The sequence below is a fragment of the Neltuma alba genome, unplaced genomic scaffold (assembly GCF_004799145.2).
Source record: "Neltuma alba isolate B1F8T4 unplaced genomic scaffold, ASM479914v2 tig00012646_pilon, whole genome shotgun sequence".
Lineage (NCBI taxonomy): Eukaryota > Viridiplantae > Streptophyta > Magnoliopsida > Fabales > Fabaceae > Neltuma > Neltuma alba.
The window spans coordinates 18,314-34,847 of record NW_021637081.1 but is presented as its reverse complement, the minus strand read 5'-3'; the positions used below and the strand labels follow the sequence as shown (position 1 = coordinate 34,847).

At 36.3% G+C, this 16,534-nt stretch overlaps 2 protein-coding genes across 3 annotated transcripts; both read right to left on the bottom strand.

Moving 5' to 3' along the window:
- Positions 1-1,607: 1,607 nt before the first annotated feature.
- Positions 1,608-6,856, bottom strand: LOC114729541 (pentatricopeptide repeat-containing protein At4g35850, mitochondrial-like). The gene is made up of 13 exons (XM_028916556.1): positions 6,789-6,856; positions 6,536-6,671; positions 6,277-6,439; positions 5,337-5,402; positions 5,124-5,221; positions 4,913-5,030; positions 4,613-4,822; positions 3,690-3,766; positions 3,287-3,380; positions 2,601-2,666; positions 2,444-2,521; positions 2,256-2,357; positions 1,608-2,079 (listed from the first exon to the last, which is right to left on the bottom strand). Exons 1-13 carry the CDS (start codon positions 6,811-6,813, stop codon positions 1,990-1,992), a joined length of 1,323 nt encoding a protein of 440 aa, XP_028772389.1. The 5' UTR covers positions 6,814-6,856; the 3' UTR covers positions 1,608-1,989.
- A 973-nt stretch (positions 6,857-7,829) lies between these two features.
- Positions 7,830-12,974, bottom strand: LOC114729582 (E3 ubiquitin-protein ligase RGLG2-like). 2 transcript variants are annotated; one of them, XM_028916609.1, is made up of 12 exons: positions 12,882-12,974; positions 11,938-12,264; positions 11,487-11,571; positions 11,265-11,405; positions 11,044-11,157; positions 10,840-10,937; positions 10,483-10,562; positions 10,298-10,403; positions 10,077-10,204; positions 9,795-9,978; positions 8,338-8,394; positions 7,830-8,239 (listed from the first exon to the last, which is right to left on the bottom strand). In XM_028916609.1, exons 2-12 carry the CDS (start codon positions 12,211-12,213, stop codon positions 8,159-8,161), a joined length of 1,350 nt encoding a protein of 449 aa, XP_028772442.1. In that variant the 5' UTR covers positions 12,214-12,264; positions 12,882-12,974; the 3' UTR covers positions 7,830-8,158. The 2 variants fall into 2 exon arrangements, with proteins under 2 accessions (XP_028772442.1, XP_028772441.1); XM_028916608.1 differs by lacking the exon at positions 12,882-12,974 and adding an exon at positions 12,725-12,833.
- Positions 12,975-16,534: the final 3,560 nt, after the last annotated feature.

The window sequence follows — 16,534 nt, the reverse complement described above, 5'->3', positions numbered from 1 at the left end:
GAGTCGAAGACTTAGACCATGTCTTAAGGAGCTGTCATTGGGCTCAGGTTTGCTGGAGCCTTGTAATCCCCTTGCGTCACCTTTCGTGTTTTCTAAGTATACCCTTTGGAAGATGGTTGCAGAAGAATCTGGACACGAGTAAGAACAACCTGAATTGGTGTGTGAGGTTTGGTCTTCTCTGCTGGAAACTCTGGAATGCCCGCAATGGAAGACTTTTCAATCATGAAGTGGCCCAGCCTCCAAGACTAGTTAATGAAGTTTTTTCTTTGACTGATCAAAATTATAAGATTTGCTGAGTTTCGTAAACAGCTCATTATGTAATCTCTTGATAGTTTCTTACTTTTTCTAAAGTTCCCTCTGTAAGTTTGTTGCTATTATTTTTCAATAAATTCCTTTTCACTCAAAAAAAATGATGAGCAGGGCAAACCTATATTATACCATCAGGCGTTGACCTAAACACCCCCATTCTAGGATACATAATTACGCATATAATTGTTCCATTTTATTCGGCCTAACTTGAGCCTTTGAAAGTTTCTAGGTCCAAAACTTTAGACGATTTGGATCAATCAAACCTTTCCCAATCATCTAAAAACAATTAATTTATATTATAAAAAAATTTCCGTAGATTTATTTAGCTTTCTACTAATTTTTTCCATAAAAGGAAACTAAACAAAAAGATAGCTAAAAGTCATTGTCAATAACCTGACTAATACCAATTGATGGATACCTAAATGGAATAAAAAATTCTACCTCAAAAGTTAAATATTGAGATGAAAGAACTAACTCGACTAAATATCAGGTTGAGCAGAGCATTCTATTCTGTTCAACGTTACCCTATGCCATCCTCTTGTGACTTGTGGTAGAACTTGCCAAGGTTGTCCCATTCATCCTCGCAACTCGCCGGGTCCTTGGGAAAATACAAATTGTCCATTGTATCCGATACAAAGTGCCACACTTCTCCTCTATTGTAGGGGAAATGAGGCCCCGAGGGCAACAAGAAATTCGGTTTTCTCGTCAGTCCAGCGGTTACCAACCGACTAACAAATGAGAAAATAATCGAATATAGATCACAAAGAATTGGCGGTTACTCTCAGTACAGCAGACACTTTATAAAGATTAAGTGCTTGATGATAATAGCAGGATGAGTGTTCTATTGCTCTCCATAATTTCTTCCCCCAGCTACACATTTTTTCCGTCAAAATCCTAAGATTACAGGAGGCTTTGAATTCTATTAGTTAAAAACTACTCTTCCAGTTCCAAATATAAAACCCTTATACTATTTAGGACCGGAGGAGTATTAACTACTAAATTATGATCTAATAATATTACATAAGAAGCTACACATTCGTTTTAAAAAATATAACAATCACAATCTGGTAGTTGATATTTTCCAAGGCAAAAATGCACATTTCGCGCTTTAACTTGACACAACATTTCAGTACAATCTCTGAATTCTTACTTCCACAATTTACACCATTAGAGTGAGGACTTCAATCAATGTGCGGATGAGAAAGGAGAGGGTTCAAGTACCATGCCCTCTACCCAATCCACAAGCCATTTTTTCTCTCTGACCCAATTACAAATATCTATTCCGTCACAACAGTTTGGCCTCTAATATTCCCCTGTTTCGCCGAGTTCTAATATTACGTTATCGGATACATATCGCCTGCAAAAATTTAGATTCAAATTGAAAATGTAATATACAAAACTCACGCTACCTAATCTCCACCATCAAACGATGAAACAGTTACTACATGTTAAGAAAGAGTCTCCGAATAATATTAGGAGGAAATGAACACCGAAAACAGCGCCTACATTCATTTAAAAGTTAGCGTCCCAACCTGGCGCAAACCGATCCAAGCCCCACACTAACTCAAGCATCAATTTGATTAATCATTTTTCCATTTCTGGATTCTCTCGTCAAATACCATGTCCAGAAACATCTAGCAGAACTCATTACAACCAAGGAGGTGTTGAAATCTATCCAACTTATGTTCTCGGACCAAATCTTGCGCGAAGGTTGTCACAAGTTCTAGACACCAATAGAAGTCTGGGGTCGTCTTCAGGAATCTCACGTTCCTGCAATTCCAAAAATTAAAGATTCAGTTTACATGTAAGATGGCTAATCAGCTACTATACCCAACCGAGATAGAATTACACAATTCTACGTAGCAAGAACAAAAATGAATTCACAAACATCAAGAAATTTTGAAAGCACATAGAAAATTGAATCAGTATTGAGGCCACAAACTCACTTTTAACCCCTGGTAATAGGCTTCCACGGCAGGGAATGAAGGGACCATTTTACGAGCATGCATCAGGTCCCATATGTAGTTAGCAGTGGTATATCCCCCAGTCTGCAATTCAAGAAAAAATCACCCAAATAAACGTGCAGCAAATATAATAGACTTCCTCCAAAGCCCAACAAAACAAGTAAGAGTACCTTTTCACCAGCAGCTAAAAGCAGGAGATCACTTCCCATCTTGGGACTCAAGAAAAAGTTCCTTGAAACCATATTTACCTACATATGATGGATTAATAGTCAGCTAATATTCCAAATAATTTGCGTTGATAGAATGACTTAAGTTAGAGCAACGTACCAGCGTGTCTTGAGCAATTTGCATTCCCTTTGGAGTGTGTCCAACCATCGCACCCTCTGCAAGTGTCTGCACCAATGATGGTTTGCATCAATCAATATGCCTTTTTAGCAAATCATGGCCCAAAAAAAAAAGCGCACTGATTTAACAGAAACTGACTTCAAAAAGAAATTAAAGCCTACAACAGCCAAAATTGCACTTACCAAGAGTACACACTAAAAATCTCGGCAAAATATACCACAAATGGAAATTGAACACTAGATAGCGGGGAAGACAAGTAGCAAGTAGAGATTGGCTGCCTCCCTTGCTATATAACACTACCTATTGCTACAAATATGCACGTAATAGAAAGAATAGAACTTGCAGATCATATCACCTCAACTAAAGCAGACAGAAACCTGCTTATATAACTAACAGCATTGTGCAGCTATGCAGTATATATCAGATGAATATGCTAAACATCAAGTTCTCTCAAACAAAGAATGATATATTGATATTTGCTCCCTAACCACTGCCTAGCAGAGAGCACATGGAAATAACGGGGAAATAGCAGCTACTGCAAAGTAGACAGATTAACTACGCAGAGAAGACCCTACATATTCAGGACCAAAGACAATATAAGATGTATCAGAGTTCATGAAAAGACTATCCTGTCCCATGGTAGATCCAAGGGTCAAATCCAAACTCACCACATACAGCTCTGCAGCAGGAGGCTTTCCTGATTTCATGTAGTCTTCGAATGTTTGAAGACCACGATCAAGGTCTCCTGCATGTAAATAGCACCTGTATAAAATCAATAATCAGAGATAAACTGCATTATATAATAATAGATTTGACAAACATATACCAGGGGAATAAAAGAACAGCAAGGTGAAAGGCCTGCCACATGATTAGTATTGGCTCTAGAGCATATTTAAGTGTTGGAAGTCTAAAAGAACCCTTCCACATTATTAATATTGATATTGGCTCCAGAGCATCCATTCTCAAGTGGTTCAAATGATTAGCGCATGAAAATTAACATGAGCTGCCACACTGCTTTAATTAATTGACAAACGAATGCAAAGATGGAGTTAATAATCAAGAAATACTCACCTAATTACTTGCATGACAATATAGGTATCAGGAATTTTTCCTTCCTTTTTTAGCATCTCTAAAAGAGTATCTGTCAGCTGCCACAATCAAATATAAAGATTTGAAATTTTACAAATATGAGATTCTGAAATAAAGATACGTAATTCTTTTTAAGCAATATGAATATGAATATCAAATAAATAAAAAAACTCAAGTCATGCAGGAACAGGCAGATAAAGTCCAAAGTGAACCAGATGAAGCAATTGTGCTTGATTATCAAAGGTTCTACAAGTCTCATTTTTTAAGACTACTAACTCTTTTCCTTGGAGCCAACCAGTCTACTAACTCTTATTCAATAAACATCGTGATATGACAAAAGCAACGCAATGATGCAGCATATTCACGCCATATAACCAAAGCAATGGCCAATTCATCAATGGATTCTCAGCTCATTATGGGATGGGTAACAGTGATAGGTCATGTTCCAGTAGAATTCACACTTCATAGAGTAAGCTAACCACCAATTGGAATCCCTAACTCAGTTGCCTCTCTTCTGTTAACTTACCCAGTGTCCAACACATGCATGCCAAACCATGAGAAATGACTTCCTTTAATAAGATGTACCATATGCGCATTTTTGGGGTGTAACAAACAAAACCAGAGTAGCATTACCCTGATTTCCATTGCTGCTAGTTACCAAGATTTCAGGAGTATTTGGATGGAATCAAAACCATGGTTTCAAAAGTGTTTTTACGGTTTACAAAGTAAATATGTGGAGGAGTTTGCCTTGTTTTGCGAAAAAATGCTTCTGAGAAGCACTTTTCGAGGGTTGCCAAACACCCCTCATGTTGTGCACAGAACTAAGGCAATGAGAGACAGAAGATAGAGCAAGAACTATACATCTGTTCGATAAAAATAGCACACACAAACACAATGACTTGTACCTCAACATTTTTTAGATCAGCAGAAGCATGAAACGCAGTATGATATGCAGTTAATTGTCTAGCCAAAAATCCAGCACGTCTATGAACATATTCTGCTGTTGGCAAGTTGTACAACTCCTCATCTGAAACACCCATCATAACATTCTCAGCACTGGCGCTGTCACTTTCAACTGAAGACCACATCTTTGATCGCTCCACAAACTCAACCACCTTTTTAATGCAATTATAACTACAAGATTAAGAATTTCTGAAGAACTTGAACATCAATACATAGCAGCAAAGAGAAAAGATTCACGTTACTTTTGTGGCAAAATCATCTGTCACAGGTGTCTTGTTCTTGTGTGCAGCTATAAGCCCAGCATAGCAAAATTTGTTTAATCCAAGACCCGCTGCAGTCATATCACGGACAATTGCATACCTGGATCAATAAGAATTGACATTGTATTTGTTAATACCCCATGGAATTTCAAAAGAAGAATATACATGGTAGGCTGCCAGGCTGTTAACATACACTCGATCTAATCGGCCATCAGCTGCACAAGCATGTAGCAAGCAGATGTAGGTTTGCACATTGGGTTTTACTTCCATGTGCTTCATCTCCTCCAAAATCTTCATTCATAAGGGGTAAACAAGAAAAATTATACATCAAGAGACAAGAGACTAATAACCCCTTCTAATGTTGCACAATTCTAAGGCATGTCAACAAGTTGACAGGGGCTCATACCTGTATAGCCTTATCAGAGTTCTTGCATTTCCCACAAGTTGAAATGAGAAAGTTGTATAAAGTAACCTATGACATCCATTTTACACACGTCATAGACATAATTTTGAGACCCTAAAAGGGAGTTTATATAATTAACAGGCAACAAGTTTTGCAGGGCACACGGCATTCATTTGACAGGAACCAAGTGATTCATGAGAAAACAAAAGAAACAATTATATTGCTCAACTCACAAAAAAGGAATAGAGTGACTTCGTATGGGAGTTGAAAAGCTGATTGGCAATGCAGTGCAACCATGAAAACACTCATGGGCATCGTTGCTACAATTTAATTCACAAATGCCTACCTTTGGCATCGCCAAAAGTGGTTCTGCTCTCAACTCAAGTCACATTTCTTTTTAATTGAAGTTGCCTCACCAAAATAATCAAACTATCTTCCAATCCATGCAAACAAGAAAGTATAAAGAATAACAAAACATGCGTAGCTAAATGGTCGTTCAAAATACATAAACTTAATAAAAAAAGACAAATCATAAAGGAAACAATAGATTTGCATATCCACAAGCTATTTTAATTGGGAGAGGGCAGTTATCCTAGCGCGGTCAAAATGTTTAGGTTTACAATAGAAAGTTGTTAGACATACTTTGCCAGGCATAGCGCAGAAGTATTCAGAATATCAATATATCCAGTTTATATCACTCATGTCGTTCAAAAATCACAAAAATTACGAGTAAACGTCAAGCAACCAAATTGGCTCCTTCCTATCGTGGATTAAAGAGAACTAAGTATCCAGTTTTTAGCAAAAAATTCGAATGCTTAGGAGTTGGTCCAAAGAAAGGCTACCGATTACATCATTTAAAGCCAGTTAGATGGCAGGAACCAAAAATAAGAGCGCAAGCAAACACATGGAGAAAGAGCAGAAGACATAGATTTCAGTTACATACATCAGGGGTCAAACCCATGACTTTCATTTGATCCCTGAAGAAGAAAGCGTCTTGCAAACGAGAGCCTTTCATGGTTCCAACAATGAACGAATGGAAAGTGTCCCGAGAAGGCTGCACTCCATCAAGCATCATATCATCATACACATCCCTCAACAAGAAATGCCTATTAAAGAATTGAATACACAGTGAACCAGATATAGAAATTGGAAGCGTGAAGGCTTTCGATTAAGTGAAGCTCTGAAAGATAAAAACAGAGGACCTTCTTTGAGCTGTAATAGAGCCCACCACAGTATTATACTCGGAAACATTATTCGCATAATTTCTTTTAGAGTATTCTTCGGTGGAAGCAGCAAAGTATCGGCGTCCGACGACCCGGCCCAGTGATCTTTGGTGGCCTGAAAAAACAAGACAGGCACAAGCTCAGATATGCGTATCGACGAATCCGTAATGTGTGGCTGATCTTCTTCCAGTCACATCTCTGTGTAGAAATGAATGGAGAGGAGGTGGAGTACCGATGATGGAGCGAAAAAGCTTCATGGTCGGGGAGCAATAGAAGAGTCCTGGCTCTCTGCTTGGCGTGTCCCCCGAACGGAGTAAAACCCTGAGATTCTTGCTGTCTTTTCCGGTCGAAACTTCGAATGGTTTGTTGGGCTCATAATTGCTCGGGAAACTTTTCCCATAAGCCCAATGATTGGGCCTGTGACCCATGTTGCATTTTAAGACTTTTCTCCCACAAAACAAAGCTTACTAGCTTAGAAATTAGAATCGGATCATCCTAATTTTATTTTTATTATTATTATTATTTTTGGTGAAGATTATTATTATTATTATCATTAACTTTTATGTCTGAGGGTTTCGACTCCTCGTGTTGAACTTCGTGTATATGTACCTTTTTTTTCCCCTTTTTTAAATAACTCCCTCATTCTTTAGTAGTAGTAGTTAATTTGAGCACAGTCGATTATCCTTTGTAGAGATATTTTTTTGAGTTCGACCTCAACATACTTCTCAAAGAAAATTAAATTATTTCCCTTCAACTCAACCATAAATAGGCTTCATTTAACAGAATAGTCAAATCCATTTTTTTGTGATCATTATAACCAATTCTCCATTTTATTCTAAAAGTGAGAACAGATGCAGAAGCCTAGGAATTGCTGCCCCCAAGACTTCGTTCATCATTTGAACGCGTAGTACATCTGTGTTTTGATTCAAAGGGCAGAAAATCCACGTGCCCAGAAGCAAAAGCACAAAAATAAATATTTGATATTTTCTGTAACTGAGCTTGGTGTTATTGTAATGCAAGGCCGCCGCGGCAAGATGGGGAAAGACGTGTGAGCGGTGAAACAGTGGAAGGGAGCCCCACGACCACAACAGGGGGCATGGCCTTCCACTTGCCACATAATCAATAAGCTGTCAGGCGCAAAGCGCGTATGATTCAAGTCCGAAAGACCAACTGATTTCCCCCATCTATTTCCCATTCGACCAGTTCATTTCAGTGTTTCATCCTATCAAATTGCCATTTTCTTCTAGAATACAATAAAATACGCTGCTGTACAAGATTGCAACTTCCACTTTTGATCCCTAAGAACCAATATTCAAATGCATCGACAACAAGTCTTATCTTGCTAGATAAAATCGATTGCATGAATCAAGCAATAAAATATGCTGCTGTACAAGATTGTAACTTCCACTTTTGATCCCTAGGAACTGATATTCGAACAACGACAAGTCTTATCTTGCTAGATCAAATTGACTACATTAACCAGTAATCACACAACACAACTACGTTCCATGAACAACCAAATCAAATAATAAAAAATGAATATCTAAAAAGAATACAAAGAATTTTGGGTAACACGATTGAGCCTAAGGCCTAGATCCGCCTTTAGTAAAGCTTTATTCGGGTACTGATAGGGCTCCTACAGATGGGGCACGTTTGAAGATCTGATCCACATTCACAACACGTCTGCCAAACAAGACATAAAACATAAGGGGTCAAATGCCATTCTCTTCATCTGGTTCTAATCATTCTCCAGTATGAAAGACATTGATAACTGTTTTTACCTGATGACCGCATCCAAAGGCCATGTCCTTTGGGTTGCTCAGACATATGGGACAAAGCTGCACAAGACCAGTTCAATGTGTTCAGTTGCAAAGCCACTGAATAATACTCCATCATTAAATACCACATTTTCAACATTATTGAAAATTAACAGCAACGGAAATTTCAGATTTAGTCGCATCCACAAATATAAAACCAACACGCAACACAAAAAGGAACGGGGCTGGGATGATGTAAAATTAATTATACAAAGAAAACACGAGATATTGATTTAGCACGCTAGTTCCACTAGATGCCAACTATAACAGGCCATTTGGTTTGAGGGATGTTACTCCCCTCCCCTCATTTGGTTAAACACTTGAGGGAAGTGGGAGGATTTGAAAGGACGGGCTTGCTATGACCGAATTGACCTCAATGATTTCTGAGCTTCCGATATTGCCCTTATATGCAATTAGAGAACTCGTGCCTCTCTGCACAGCCTTCTTCAATTCTTCATCAATGCTACTCCAGACCGTGTTTCTCATGTCCAGCTTCCTAAATTGTTGATATTTTGTTGGATGCTACATGCTTATACATGGTTTATATTAATACTTTGCTTTATATGTCTTGTAGTTTCTCAAATACACCTTCAATAACATTGTACTCCTCCGGTCCTTAATATAAGACCCATTTAACTAATTTGATTAGATTAAGGAAGTTAGGTAAATTAGTTAATTATAAAAAAAAAGTGACACTTTTCCTAAAACACCATAATCATCTTTCTTAATACCCCAACTCCCTCTTCTACTTGATTATGGTTGAGGGAGTATCCATAAGGGTAATTTAGAGAAAATTGATAAATATGATAAATAGATCTTATATTTAGAACCAAAACTAACTCAAGAATTGAGTCCTATATTAAGGACCGGAGGAGTAATTTTTATTTATAATAACTAGTATATGTACACTTGCTTTCTACCAAAAAGAACACATATGTTGCTTTATTAATTTTTTAAATACATTACTAAAACACTTAGAATACGTCACAATAAAATTACATATTACTAAACATCTAGAGAGAGAGAGTTTCGATTTGACATGGGTATAATTGTTCATTCAGTATAACAAAGGTGTTACGGCTACAGCCATATCTCATAATCCCCAGTCCAATGACTTTCAATCAACCTTGGACCAACCACTACAAATCTTGCCAAGGCTTCTTGTATCATCAACAGTTGCTGAACTGATTTATGAGCAAAAGAACGTGGCTATATGTAACTAGAGCTGGAAATTAGAGTTGGCTTTTCATGGGCTAAAGCCTAAAGAGCCCTTTTCATGTAAAGGCAATACATAAAAAGCCTTTTAGTATAAAATATAAACACAATTTCAAGTAATTCGTCACAGAATTATCATAAAACATATTTGCTCCAAAAAAACCTGAGCTTTGGACGCATATGATTCCACTTGATGGACTTCGTACCTGATTGTCATAAGTGGAGCTCGAAGCAGGAGGAGCTGTACCCACTGAGATGTTGTCCCGATAAGGGGGAACACTAGGCTCAAAACTAGCAGGATGAGAAGGCTTTGAAGCGCCCAAAGATGCAGAACCATACGTGGGTGGTGGGAGGGGAACTCTCCGAGGAGCATTGTTTCTCTGAATATTGCTGTGGATCAGTGAATGCATATGACCACAAAACTTCTGTCAGAAAATGAAGCCAATAAGCCTAGAGCCAACAGGAACAGAGAGGAGTCAAATACTTACCCCAGCAGATTAAGTTCTAAAGCTGCCTTGTACTGCGAGGGAATCTCCATCAATGCTGCAAGAGCAAACGCTGCCTCTTTTCGTGATGGGGGAATGTTCTTTGACATAATCTCTGTGAAATTCACAAACTAGAGAGGAATAAAAAAGGCAGTAGATCAGATCGCAAAACTAGTAACTTATAGCAAGTCATAAAGATGATCTTCAGTGCCATAATCACTTACCTGAAAGTTATCAAAGGCCCGAGCTGGAATATTATCATCAAACTCCTTCATCATGTCCCATGGCCCATCTCCAACTCCAACCAATATGATTGAAAGGGGAAATTTGCTGTGACATTGTAGGCATATAAGACCACAGATATTTGAATTTGAATAAATAAAAACTAGGGCAGAAATTACATAATCACCTGGCTTCAACAATGGCATCCACAGTCTTCTGCTCCTGTGGACTTAGCTTGCCTTGTTCAAGATCAACACTTCTTGTTACCTGAGGCAAAGTCATTGTGTGTGAGCTCAGTTTACAGCAATAAGAACAATAATAGTTGGTGAATAAACAAAGAAAAATGACAAATAAGTCAGATGGATTTAAACATTATCCTCTTAATTAGTGGAGACCCAGTCTCAAATATGTTGGTTCCCCTTCTCAATAGCTAACTTTTGAGGAAGGGATTCTCACTCTGTTTGGTGCTCATCAGTAACTAAAACTTTGCCCGCCAAAAGAAAGGGAAAAAAAAAATAACGCTGTCTATCCAGGATTATAATACCTGGCCATCTGCAATTATCACCAAAACATGGTATTGGCCACCACTCTGCTCAACAATGGTCATGGCCATTTCAATTACTGGTGCAAATGAAGTAGGACCTGAAATAATAATCACAAGTATTGACAGCTTTAATACTAGATATCTAAATCCATAATAACAAGTAAAACATGTATAACGAGAAAAAGAGAGTTTAAGAAATATAACCAGCAAGTCGAAGCTGAGGAACAATGTCCCTATACCGACTCAACACTTCTTCAAATCCATTACAAAATCTTTCATCTGAATAGAAACTGAAGACGTCTTGATCATGGGTCGATGCTGCCATGACATTACAGAAACACCTTTTATCATCTCTAAACTTCAAATAGAAGTTGATTAAAAAAAAAGTCTGTTACTATAGACTGTATGAACTTTAAGAAAGATACCATCTCCAAATCCAAAACAAGGAATCAAATTATCCTCATCAAATGCTGCCAAGGTCTTGCCAATGATGGATATTGCCTGTTCATAGGGATTTAGATCAGTCCCAATGTGATGCAAGCTTCTTCTGTTAAATGATTGCTTTCCTAGAAGACCAAGAAAAAGATATTTCAATACAACACATTTGATTAATTCCAACTTCAGTTTAAATCACAGCATGACTTAACCTGTCCACTCATTGCTCTTGGTGAAATCGATACCAACAATAAGATTGGAAGACTCAAGGCCTGCACAGGCAAGAGCTTCGGTTACCTGGAACAGAAAATATTCATAAAAACGTGTTTTTATGTTCAGTGAATTTAATTCAATTTATTCGAATGGATATACGTGAAAGAAGAATGAACAGAGTCCTCCAAATTCAATCATATCATATTACTTAGAAAGAACCTTCCGTTCTACCAAATTAAATATACCAATCAGTCAAACAGTAAAATTTTAAGCTCTTCTACAAGACTCATAAGTGCCATAACAAATTGACAAACAATAAAATGATCCTCAGTCGTTTGAGTTGTGCACAATTCAGAAAGGGCGATAAGTGGTGAAGGAAAGTACTACAAATCTAGGCATGTATATAAACAAGTCTCATGCTCAGCTGAAGAAAATCGATGTATTTCTTACCTCCTCCACGGAATTATAATTATCAGCGATCCTAGAGTACATCCTCTCGAACTTGTTCCGGTTGTCGCCAGCCACTCTACCTGTAGCATAAGGTTCATGACCATAGTTTTGTGGAGGAGGGATGTAATATTGCTGCGTAGAATAAGACTGTTGAGGCTCATAAGGCTGACTTCCGTCGTAAGATGATTGAGGATATGAGCTCCACGACGAAGACGAAGTTGAACGATAAGATGAACCTCGCTCCCAACCCTCCTCCTTGGAACTTTTGCCACCCATAAACTCTAAGCCAAGTCTCTTAGAAAAGAAGGTTCCTAACCCGCTTCTCTCCTTCAAGGCACGAAGCAGTAAATCAACCCAACCAATCCGAATCAACAACAAACAAGCAAAAAGAGGATGAATCCCAGACAACGACAGGCCTAATATCAAATGCTTTGAAATGACATATATTAGGGGGTTGAAGCTCTTCCTTTCCAAGCAAATTCTTCAATTGTTCGATGAGCCGACTTCTTAACAAAACCCACCGACTCAAGGAAATAGGCCCCATTAGGTTAGCAGAAAAAGTCGCCAGATGTATCAAAGAAGCCAAGTGCCTCCAAATACAATCAACACACGGCACTTTGGTCTGTCCAAATACTAATACTAGTCTACGTTCAGTTCAACTGGTAAAGGATAAAAATAGATAAAATAGCATACCAATTCCTCCGATAGGCAATTACATATTTTCTACAGAAGCAATAACAAAAAGAGTCAGAGCCAGATATAAACATTACTACTAGCGACAGTTTACCACAACTGCACAATTAACCAAAATAAGCATAGAGGAAAAAAATCAGCATTGCATTGCGCAGCATGAGATCAGAACTCTGCTTGCTTGATACAACTCCTCATTTGGGAAGGCGAGATGAAGAAATATCCTAGGCAATCAATTTCCATAGAGAAAATACCTGAACGATGACGATGTTAACGAGAGTAGTCTAGAAATGAGAAGAGTCCACGCGCGCCGATCTGCGGAAGAGTATATGCGGCGGTAGATCTATTGACAATTTAAGATCCGAATTTCAAATGGTTCTTCGAATGAGTAAGAAGGTTCTGGCCAGGGAAACAAAAAAAAAAAAGAACGAGTAAAAGGAAACAACAGAAAAGCGGGACCACTTTTTCCGCCGAAATCAAAAGAGGCCTTCACGTGCACGTTTCCGCCGCCGACGGTCGTACCTCACCTGCTTGCTTGTGTTCATTATTTTAATATTTTAGATTTTAGATGGATTATTTTATTTTCTCAACAGTTTCCCAGAATTTTCTAGAGCTTGTTTTTAAATTTCAATTTTTTAAACCATATTGATCTTATTCTGGCCAAAAAAAAAAACCATATTGATCTTATTGTTAAAATGTGGTATAGGAAGAATAACTGGGAATGGGAGTCTCATCACAGCAAAACCATGTGCCTGTTGGGCAACGCGATTGAGGAGGAAAAAATAACGGTAACAAGTTAATTTGTAAATTTAAAAGTTATTTATTACAGTTTTTGAGATTTACGAGTCAAAAATTATTTTTTTAAATATAATTATAAAAATATCTAAAACTTACTTATAATTTATTCAAAAACAGCTTTTTAAAATTAAAAGGTATTTTTACCTTTATATTTATGCTTTCCTATATATTTTTTATACTTCCCAATCAATTCTTAGTTATTAATTTTTAATGTTCTCTTAAATGAAAATGATTTTTAACAGTTTTTATAATATTTTTAATTTTTAATATTATTTTCTATTTTATGTTTGCATAAATCATGTAGAGTATATCATCTAATTAATTATGTAATATTATTGGGTTTAAAAAATTTTCACATTATTATGACTTCTAATTTAAATTATTATATTTTATAAATTCATGTTTTTAATTATTTTTCATTATTTAATAAAAATTATATCTATTTTGGTTATTCTACAAACTAGAATTACTTATTCAATTATAATCCAAATAACTTTTTTTATTTTACAAACTAATTTTTATAAAAATCAATCCAAACATAAATCACATTACTCAATCTCACTTTTATTCAATCTCACTTTTTTAAAAGTCAGTTTGAGAATAATTATTTTTTCTACTGTTAACCCAAATAGACCATATATATAGAGTATATACGATAATAAGTTTGGTGACAAAAATTGTTACTTAAACCTTTTCTTAGGATTACATTTATCTCTTGACTTTTATAGTGTTTTTCTCAAAATATAAGTAGTTTTTATTCCATTATTAGAAACACTATATAAAACCCATCAAAAGAGAAATACTACGCGAGGATTGAGAAAAAATTTTAAAAATAAAATCATATCAACTTTCTCAATTACACACGTGTCTTATTTTTGAAATATTAATATTCAATTATAAATTTATAGGAAATAAAAAAGCTCACAACAATATGTGATTTAAAAATTTAAAATAATAAATATAAAAAGGTTGACGTAATTTTTTTTTTTTTAAGGTAAAATGACCGTCCAAATTTTAGGCATTAGCTGCCAAGGAAAAAAAGAAAGTTTAGGCATTAATGGTATACTCTTCCGGTCCTTAATATATGATCTAATTATTGAATTGATTTTGGTCCTAAATATAATACATACTTCTTATATTTATCAATTTTTTTAAATTACCCCATGAATACTCCTTCGATTATAATCAAGTAGAAGAGGAAGGGAGGACATTAAGAAAAGTGATTAAGATATTTTAGAAAAAACATGTCATATTTCTTATAATTAACTAATTTACTTTAACTCTCTTAATCTAATCAAATTAGTTAAATAAATCTTATATTAAAAACGGATGAGTATCTTCAATTCTTCATGTCTGAACTTGGAAAAGTAATGACTTTGCTGATGCGCGCTGCATCTTTTTCCTCCTTCTTAATCATATATACTATTTTGTTAATTTGTTCTTCTTTAATCATACGTCACCTATTTTGCCAATAAAAATTGATATAATTGATAAAGAACCGGCTCATGATTTATAAAATCGTGACTCACAAGGTTGAACTCTATTGTTAATATGAACTTAAAAGCATGTTTTGACTTTCGTAAATCTTTATAACTCAAGTTATCTAAATTTTTTTTATATATAAAAAAATACATGACGATATATTAAAATCCTGCACATGATTCTTATCTATTTTTAAGAAGGGAAAAGAAGAAATATTAGTTTTACATTAAAACACTGACCCAATTTATTCAAATGCCATAAATGCGAATATAATCTGTAAATATTAACTCCCATTAATGAGCTTTTAACGTGATGGGTGTATATGAGATGGAAACGTCACGACACATCAGGACTCGTACAAATAGCGAGGCGCACATGATTACAAAATACATAAGCCGGTTCAAGAAAAAATAATTTGGTTTATAATATGTTATGTGAAAAGTAATCAACACTTGCGTATCAGTTTTGTATACGCAATTGATACTTAAACATGACCTTTTATATTCTTCTTTCTTATTCATAATCTCATTTAACATGAATAAAAAAACAACAACAAACCTTATCCCACTAGGTGGAGTCGACTACATGAATCACAACAACAAGCCTCATTTAACATGAATAAGATTAAAAAAATTAATTTGGGACAGATTTAATTAGTTTATTATTACTTGAGAATTCTAGCTCCCTTTATAAGCTTAAACCAACAGTCATACCCTTTCGTGAGAAATAAGGACACATGGCTTGGTTGGCGAAATCCCTCGCCTTGCTAGTACGGACAGCAGTGGTTATTGCGGGTAGCAAAGCTCTCTTCCTCTTCTCAGGCGCACCTCCAAAGACGATAGCACAAATCATCAATAATTTCACTAATAATCCACCTCAGAACTTGACGCTTCGCTGCAAATCTAAGGAGAACACAAGATCAGTGTCGGAGCAAAATATGAGTTCAAATTCAGATCCAGCCTTTTTAAACGGACAACGTTGTGTTTTTGCAATTTCAGGTGGCCATCCGACGCTTCGTTTCACTACTTTGACATATATGTTCAGACAGGGAACGAGGCTAGTTGTTTGGAGCAGAAAGGCGCTATACGATGTTCCTGAAAGACATGAAAAAGAGGTGCGTGTAAATATGATAGGGTCCTGAAGGCCCATACTAATTGTTATCAGTGGAACCACCCCCCCGCTATGTAATTTTACCAGCCACCGCACCCGGCTAAAATGGCTCGACGTCACGGAGGTAATATAATTAACTGTGCGTTTCATAGATCTTTCCCAGAAGCCGAAATGTATATATGTTTGCAAAATTCTGCTTTGGAACGCTCGATTGAGAAACAAACACTCCCGTCGATCCAGCTTTTCTGAAAGCCATAGGTCTGTGTCTAATTACCAGGCATAGTACTGTATGATTAATTACTAATATATTAATGACGGAGAAATTCTTACGCTCATTCGTGGTCTATCGAGTTTAATAGCACTAGCTCATATAACTTTATACTTACATGGCATCATAGTCAGAGAAATGAAAACCAATAGGTCCTACAAATTTTTATATTTAACAATTCCTCTCCATTAATGAATTTCTCTCTCTCCATCACACTTTCTCCTTCAACAAGGCCCTTCTTTCCCTTCC

Bases quoted from the DNA above. Each gene is read 5' to 3' on its own strand.
- LOC114729541 (XM_028916556.1), bottom strand. From the start codon at position 6,813: ATGAAGCTTTTTCGCTCCATCATCG. The intron at 4,823-4,912 runs GTAACGTGAATC...TGCATTAAAAAG, and splicing joins CAGATGATTTTGCCACAAAA to GTGGTTGAGTTTGTGGAGCG. The intron at 3,767-4,612 runs GTACAAGTCATT...TGATTGTGGCAG, and splicing joins CTGATCTAAAAAATGTTGAG to CTGACAGATACTCTTTTAGA.
- LOC114729582 (XM_028916608.1), bottom strand. From the start codon at position 12,754: ATGCTTATTTTGGTTAATTGTGCAGTTGTG. The intron at 11,406-11,486 runs GTTAAGTCATGC...TTGGTCTTCTAG, and splicing joins CAAGAGCAATGAGTGGACAG to GAAAGCAATCATTTAACAGA. The intron at 10,938-11,043 runs GTTATATTTCTT...TTATTATTTCAG, and splicing joins TCCTCAGCTTCGACTTGCTG to GTCCTACTTCATTTGCACCA.